Source organism: Mycetomoellerius zeteki, unplaced genomic scaffold (genome assembly GCF_001594055.1).
Source record: "Mycetomoellerius zeteki isolate Tzet28-1 unplaced genomic scaffold, Tzet1.0 scaffold202, whole genome shotgun sequence".
In the NCBI taxonomy this organism is placed as follows: Eukaryota; Metazoa; Arthropoda; class Insecta; order Hymenoptera; family Formicidae; genus Mycetomoellerius; species Mycetomoellerius zeteki.
Window position 1 is genome coordinate 61,276 of NW_017256980.1, and position 8,184 is coordinate 69,459.

Here is an 8,184-nt window from a genome sequence, read left to right on the forward strand (position 1 = left end):
CGAAGGGAAAATCTGTTCCAGAATTTGGTTTATACATAAACATTAACTAACTATGTTTAATATAAAATATAGTTTATTGATAAAAAAGCAAAATTAACACATGTTTCATACATGTAAAATTTAACATTGTTAAAATTCTTAACATGTTCAACAACACATTAAACTAAAATATATTTTACATTTGTTAAAACATTAAATAATTATAATGACTTATAATGAATTAATTATAATGACTTAACGCTCATAAAATTATTTGATAAATTGTACTTCTCTGTACACACTTTTTACTGCTTTTAATATATTTGGTTTTATAGATTTCACATAATTTACGATTTCATTACATATCATGTCAAAATTAACTGTAAGTAATTCAGCTTTGATCAATTCAATTTCCATTCTGTTGATTTTGATGGACCTCGTCCATCCGCGACGATTACCAAAAAACCGGACATATGACGTCCGGTTTGACATATCACCGGACAAGACTTCTGAATACCTAACAATCCGGTTCAAAACCTGACATTTAATAACCCTAGATCAGAATCGTCAGAGTAGAGAAACTTTAGTAGAGAGAATCGCCAACTTGGTCATGTGACTAGCTACACCATAATTGGCTGGCAAGAATACGTATAGATATTGCGACGCCAATGCATTTGTCAGAACGGATGTTCAACCGATGATGGTAACACATATGAGGTTAGTGATCGTTAATTACAATAATAATTGTGTTTTTTAAAACTGATTTTATATACTTATATTTGTTATATATATATTTGACAAAATGTTTATTAGGAGAAATTATAAATAAACTCTTATTTATATTTTCTCCTTACATAAGAAATGTATATTTAGGTGTTGAAATTATGTATGTTATTGATAGTTTGTAGATGCAATTACTTGGTGACACACAGAATTTTTAATCAATTTATTGTATAATACTTATATATATTACAGGCAATATAACGTAATATACATTCATGATTCACCATCCCATCGTATTGCTCTGCATACAAGTGTTCCAACAATAGCGATCAAGGCTATGCATTAGTCAGATACCCGCGTGATGAAATTTTAAAAAAGAAAATGGATTGCTGCAGTAGGAAGGGGCAAAAACTGGTCACCTAGCAGTTCTCAAAAACTTTGCGAAGTTAGTAGTTATGTGTAGTATTCTCTGATTTTATACTTTAGAAGATAAACATGTAATAATATACTGTTAGAGTCATAACATATTTGTAATTTTTTCTTTGCAGGTACATTTTAAGCCTTCTGAAATTGAATTTGTTGCTGGACGCAAATGAGTAAAATTTGATTCAGTTCCATCTCGTTTTTGTACGTGTTCCTCAGAGGATCGAAAGAACTGTCATGGAAAGTTAAAAAAAAACAGTTTCATCACACGAGTATCTGATGCATAGCCTTGATCGTTATTGTTGAAACACTTGTATGCAGAGCAATACGATGGCATGGTGAATCATGAATGTATATTACGTTATATTGCCTGTAATATATATAAGTACAATAAATTGATTAAAAATTCTGCGTGTCACCAAGTAATTGCATCTACAAACTATCAATAACATATATAATTTCAATACCTAAATATATATTTCTTATGTAAGGAGAAAATATAAATAAAAGTTTATTTATAATTTCTCCTAATAAACATTTCGTCAAATATATATATAACAAATATAAGTATATAAAATCAGTTTTAAAAAACACAATTACTATTGTAATTAACGATCACTAACCTCATATGTGTTACCATCATCAGCTGAACATCCGTTCTGACAAATGCATTGGCGTCGCAATATCTTAATCCATACGTATTCTTGCCAGCCAATCACGGTGTAGCTAGTCACATGACCAAGTTGTCGATTCTCTCTACTAGAGGTTCTCTAGGTCAGAGTGGGGAGAGCCGCCAGCGTTTTGACGCTGCGTGAAATTGCACCTTAAGTTCTAATCCTTTTATTTGCACTTTTTACACTTTACATTAGTTTTCCATCTCACTTTGAAGACAGAAGTATAAAATAAAATGCAGATCTTTAAGAAAATATCTTAGATTTACTTCTTTTATTGCTCTTTTTTTCTGTATCTATTTCTTCGTAGCGAGTAATTTTCATTTAAACAGCAGCAAGAAATATAACTTGTAAATATATGAAAGAAAATTAATTATTTTCAAAATCTTTTTAATTATCACTTATCATTTATTGTATATCTTTTCTAGTTAATCCAAAAAAAATCAGATATTTCAACGGATACGGATATATAACGATATTTAATTATTTGAAAGTATCGAGAGTTCTCGTTCTTCTATCGAAAAACCGTTCACTATCGCGCAACTTCAGGCAGTGCCCGATATGGGGCACTATTCTATGAATAACCTCGCAGTATTACAGCTGATAGTGTTAATTGAATCATCGAAATGACTTAATTCATTTTTTTCGGAAATTTCTCCGCACGTTGTCGTACGCATCTTCAAATCACTGCAAATACACTTTTATAAATCATAAATGTAAAACTGTATATCTTTCTTTCTGTACAGGTCGATACCCGTCGGTACCCGTATTCTCACAGAACGAAAAAAGGAATATATATTATTCAGCGGCTGCAAATCGTGCACGATAATCGTTGTGACGTGTCACAGGCGTCTAATAGAGCAATAAACACGAGTACGCGACGTCCAGGTATGATAAACCCCAACTTAACCTAGAAGACCTAACTTGAGAGTTGAGGTGAAACTAGGTTCCTCGAGCATCGTCGTGCACGTTATAATACGTTTTGTTAATATATGTTGATGTAATTTAAGTAGCAAGCAGAATGGAGACTCACGAGGCAGAACATTATGTGACGTTTCCCCTCGGTGAAGTGCACGATGCTATAGAGGAAAACATGATATCTCACGAGGAGATATGCGAGCAAGTCGACGAATGTGTTCTCCAGGAAGGCCTTACAGAGGTCACGGTCGGTAATACTGCTAATACTGATATTGTAGAGTCACAAGGTACCGTCGAGATCCTTGCGGAACAGTCGGAAGAAGAGGAGGACACTCAGGTAGTGTATCCGATGTACATCAAGCAGGAGGAACAGCAGCAGTATACATCAGGCGACGACGAATCCATGGCTGTGGAAGCTCTACGTCAACTGGGTGGTATGTATCCGTGCTTCGAGGACAAGAAGATCAATTGCCCAGTCTGTAAACGTCTCTTCACCCAAGAAGAAATGGTTGAACATCAGACCGTATGTCAGTCAACGTCCAAGCTATCATGCACCACTTGCGGAGAGAGATTTGAAAGGAAGATTGATTTGAATAATCATATGGTTTGCCATCAAGTAGATCGTCCTCATGCATGCAGAACATGTGGTAACTTGTTCCGTTCCAAGCAGAGTTTGCAGTCGCATACGATACAGGCACACACGCAACATGTTGAACGACCGCACAAATGTACTATTTGTGGCTCGGACTTCCAGAGACCTTCTAGCTTGTCCAATCACATGAAGATACACACATATGTTGCGGGACGAGCCATCATGCAGTCTCAGAGTAATAATATGTCCCAGCCAGTGGAGACATTCAGAAAATGGCCGGAGAACCAGCCTGATTCACAGAATACTTCTCAGGTGGTATTATCCTCTTCATCTACCGAGTCTGTACAAAACTATGATGTGTGTCAAGTTCAATGGCCGGTCTCGTCATACAATTTTAATAGCGGACAATCGATAGTTACTTCAATACCGAATCAGGATACCAAGATGGATACGCTGCAAGAGTTTACAGTGATGCCCAATGGTGAAATGACGCAATTTACCGAGTATACCGAGCAAAATAATATCAATGATTCCATAAATAACAGTCAACAGTATAACATAACGATAAATTCGTTCAACACTCCCGATGGGATAGTCAAAGTCGAGACGTTTTACAGGTGCAATAATACGAATAAACAAGATTACGCAGAAGCCGAAATGAATAACAGCAAGCAGTACACATGTAAGCATTGCGGAATGAAATTTTCTCGTGCGACCGCTTTGACATCTCACGAAAAGATTCATACTTCGAAGAACAACTGGAATATGCCGATCGAGTGCGAGTACTGCGACAAACAATTTCAGGACGAAAATCACTTGACGACCCATCAAATCACCTGCGCCAAGAAAATAATGCAAAGCAACATCGAACAAGGTGTATCTAATAATAAATGGGGTAAGCACGCTTGCTCAGAGTGCGGAAAGAAGTTCACGACCAAGCAGAAGATGTTTCGCCACCAATGGATTCATCGCAAGAAGACTCACTCGTGCGAGGTGTGCGGCTCGCAATTTGAGAAGCAGAACGAGCTGGACGAGCACAGGTTGTCAGTACATCCTGGAGATTCGCCATTTACTTGCATGGAATGCGGAAAGAGCTTCGTGTCGCGACAGGGTCTTTGGGAGCACGGTAGAACGCACGCCGGAAGTCCGGCCCATTTTCAATGCGATACCTGTTCGAAAACGTTCTCGTCTCGTCAGGGGTACTTAATACACAATCGTACACATACTGGTGAACGACCGTACGGTTGCAAATATTGCTGGAAGGCGTTTCGAGACGGTGGAACTTTGAGGAAACACGAGCGAATTCACACAGGGGAGAGACCGCACGTGTGTCCATTATGCTCGAGAGCTTTTAATCAGAAGGTAGTCCTGCGCGAACATGTTCGGTGGGTTCACGCAGCAGGGAAAAACGAAACGGAAGGGAGTCCTCCGTATCAGTGTCCGCTTTGCGGTGCTCTGAATCAGGATCGCGACGAACTCTGCGCGCACATCGTCAAGCATTCGGATCAGATGATAGCTGAAGCAAAGGCGAAAACTAATAACGATGCCTCTCCAAAGTCGAAATCAGCAAAGAAAAAGTCGTCAAAGTCATCGTCGTGTAACGTGAACACACAGACGGAACAGAACTTGGACTTTATGCAGAAAGCAGAGCAAAACGAAGCCTTATTATCCATCACGGATACAGCTGATAAATCAGACGATATGCATGATATAAATGAGAAGCAAAACAACGCGTTTGTTGTAGTTGCCGCGGAGAAACGTAGTGACGGCTTCATAGCGATATCCGAGCTCAAGCATAGCAATATACGATTCATTGTGGATGGCAAAGAAGATGAGAATATCCAGGTAATCCAAGTAGAACAAGATCAAACGGATCCTCTCGATATGATTGCTATAGACAAGCCAAACGACGCGACGAACATTATGTCCGCAGAATCTGATACACTCGATGAAACAGTCGGGCAGAATGATATGCCCACGATACATTTGATTGAATCTAAACAGGACAACACTTTAAATATAATATCGAAGCAGAACGAATCGCTACCCGTTCTAGCGATACCAAATCCGCAAGGCCATGAGAATTATTCCAGTCAAATCGTACAGATAAATAGCGCAGATATGTCTATGGACGTTGAAACTCTGAAAGAGGGAAAGAATCATATTAAAAACGAACAAGACTCTTTAATGCCGAACGAAACGTCACATGTTATTATACAGTATCATCACGACAGCGACGATGGAGACGATTTTGTCTGCGAAATCTGCGAAGAAAGATTTGAAGGCAAAGCTATATTGAAGGAACACATCAAGATACACATATAATTATCATTTCCACTTTACCGTTTGCATATTGCTTGTGATATTTCACATGCTATTAATGACTCTATAGAAAGTAATGTGTGTGTGAATATATTCATGATGAATGTCCCTTACCAGACTTAAGAATGCACAGGATTTATTTATAACCTGTATACAAGTAACATTCTAAACAAGTTTAATTTCTAGAGAAGTATGTAAGTAAAATAAGATACTGATTCTAATGAGAAGTTAATGTACATAAATTGCACAGTTAATGTACATAAACCTAATTTACAATATATATTTTAATTTTTTTAAGTTAATTATATAGGTTAAATATATTTATAAAATCTGAAAAAATGCTTTAATATGGCTTCATTTGCATATACATATATGTGTGCGCGCGTGTGTGCGTGCGTGCGTGCGTGCGTGTGTGTGTGTGTGTGTGTGTGTGTGTATACTTTTTTGTTTTTTTTATTTAAATAAAAAATGTCTTACGATATTTTTAATTTTAGAATTAATTATGTTTTATTTACTTTTTTTAGAATATATATCACAAAATTATTCAACAACTCATATTTCTGGAGAAAGGATTTGCACAAATCGTGTGATAAAGTGGCTTTTATCAAATTAGCTGACATTATGATATTTTGTTAATTATGAGATATTGATGAAAAGTTTTCTTAAGCCAAACCATAAACAATGGACAGATTTAAATATCTTTATGTGCTAAACCAGGGCAGCCCAACGCGTGCCACCGAAGGCAGCTTCCCCCTTCTCACGCACTCATTGTTTCCCTCATCGTTCCCATCACCGCTCTGCCGGCGCCGTAATGCTGTTCCCTGCCGTCGCGTTCAGCACTCTTCAACGATATTAAACTACATTAATATTATAACTATGTATAAATAATGTGTAACAAATTTGTTTTAAAATAGGAATGAAATAATCTTAACAAAGAAAAAAATAACACATTACAAAAAAAGTCAATTAAGAATTTATTATAGAAACAACTTTTGGAAAATGCTCCATCAGGGGCTTACATTCCAATTCTAATCACAATTACAACTTAACGTAGCCTGTGCGACATTGAATTTTAATGTTCAGAGATTGTGCGAATGAGTTTAATAACATTTTCTATCAAAAATTTCTCATAAAAGAGAGAGAGAGAGAGAAAACACGGTTTTTTTTTTCCAAAAAAATATGCAATTTGCAATATGCGTACTTGTAAACTAAATTTTTTTTAAACAATATACTTTCTGTACATCAATTGATTCAATTCATTATTCTGTGCATTTTAGTAGATAAAGATAGGATTAGATCTTAAATAGAACTTTTGAATAGTACCACAGCAAAACCTGTTTTATGCTTTGGCCTAAGAAAACTTTTGGTCAGCATCTCATGATCTACAGAATATCACAGTTTCAATCAATTTGACCGAAGACACTTTTTCCATATGATTTGTGTAGAAACTTTTTAAAAATTTTACTACGCGCAAGTATACGTACAAAAAAAAGCAAAATCTGTTTCTGCAATATAACAGTTAATTTAATAGAGAAATTAATCACTTTTTATTCCAGTTGAACGAAAAATTATAAATGTTAAGATAGCCTTAGATGATTGTAAGAGAAATTTGGTTCTTTCTTTTTTGCTATCCAACTGTATCTGTATTAAATTGATAAATAAATTCTAATTATGCTTGTACATTTGTTTTTAATTTAAATTTGTATTAATGACATATGTGGCGTTTATATTTTCGTAAATGAAAGATACAGATTATATTTTTGGACAACATTCTAAATGTTTATTTTTATCTTTCTGAATGTTTTGTATAATTTTTAAATAACTAACTGGTTATAAAATGCATAACATATTATTTTAAAAGTAGTTAAATTATTTTTTCTATATCCTCATTTTCATATGTTTGTAAAGCAATGATTACTAATGAACTAAAAAGTTATGTCTTTCTATACTTTCAATAAATATTACAATTTATTTTTGAATACAGATACATTTAAAATTTAAATATATGTGCTAAAATGTTTCCAATGAAAGAATGAAAAGCAAAATAAAGACGCTCCTCTTTCTTCTGTTATGAAAGAAAATGCTACATATATCGCGAAAACAAATTTAAAAAATTGTAATTTAATTTAGAGTGTAACTTTATATATTTTTTCCGTTTATATTATATAAACGGTTCATATAAATTTTATAATACATAAAATTAGTAATAAAGTCATTAAGTAAAATAATAACCAAGTAAAATTAATTTAAAAGGAAAAAATAGGATAAGAAACGATGTATTCTTTAAAACTTTTAGGGTGAATCTTACTATAAGGAGTGAGATTTCATTTTTGAAGATTGAAAATTAAATCTCTCTCTTCTCTCTTTTAAAATAAAAACAGACTAGAAATACCGGCTCAGATTAGGCATTTAGGCTAAACGTCGCGACACGTGGAGAATGAAGCCCATGGCACATACAAAAACGTAAAGCCGTAAGACATAATCAGTAAGCGAATTGGCCAATCACGATAGAGACCGTAAGGCCGGAATCAGACTACGCATTGAAGATTGAGATCG

At 35.0% G+C, this 8,184-nt stretch overlaps 1 protein-coding gene and 1 long non-coding RNA gene across 2 annotated transcripts; both read left to right on the plus strand.

Moving 5' to 3' along the window:
• The first annotated feature begins 637 nt into the window (after positions 1–637).
• Positions 638–1,525, plus strand: LOC108722378 (uncharacterized). Its single transcript, XR_001936608.1, has 3 exons — positions 638–696; positions 881–1,147; positions 1,251–1,525. It is a non-coding gene; the product is annotated as an uncharacterized lncRNA (long non-coding RNA).
• Positions 1,526–2,306: 781 nt separating this feature from the next.
• On the plus strand, positions 2,307–5,780 carry LOC108722370 (zinc finger protein 420). Its single transcript, XM_018447440.1, has 3 exons — positions 2,307–2,465; positions 2,543–2,684; positions 2,810–5,780. The coding sequence occupies exon 3, from the start codon at positions 2,818–2,820 to the stop codon at positions 5,629–5,631; it is 2,814 nt and encodes a 937-aa protein (XP_018302942.1). The 5' UTR covers positions 2,307–2,465; positions 2,543–2,684; positions 2,810–2,817; the 3' UTR covers positions 5,632–5,780.
• Positions 5,781–8,184: the final 2,404 nt, after the last annotated feature.

Bases quoted from the DNA above. Each gene is read 5' to 3' on its own strand.
- LOC108722370 (XM_018447440.1), top strand. From the start codon at position 2,818: ATGGAGACTCACGAGGCAGAACATTATGTGACGTTTCCCCTCGGTGAA.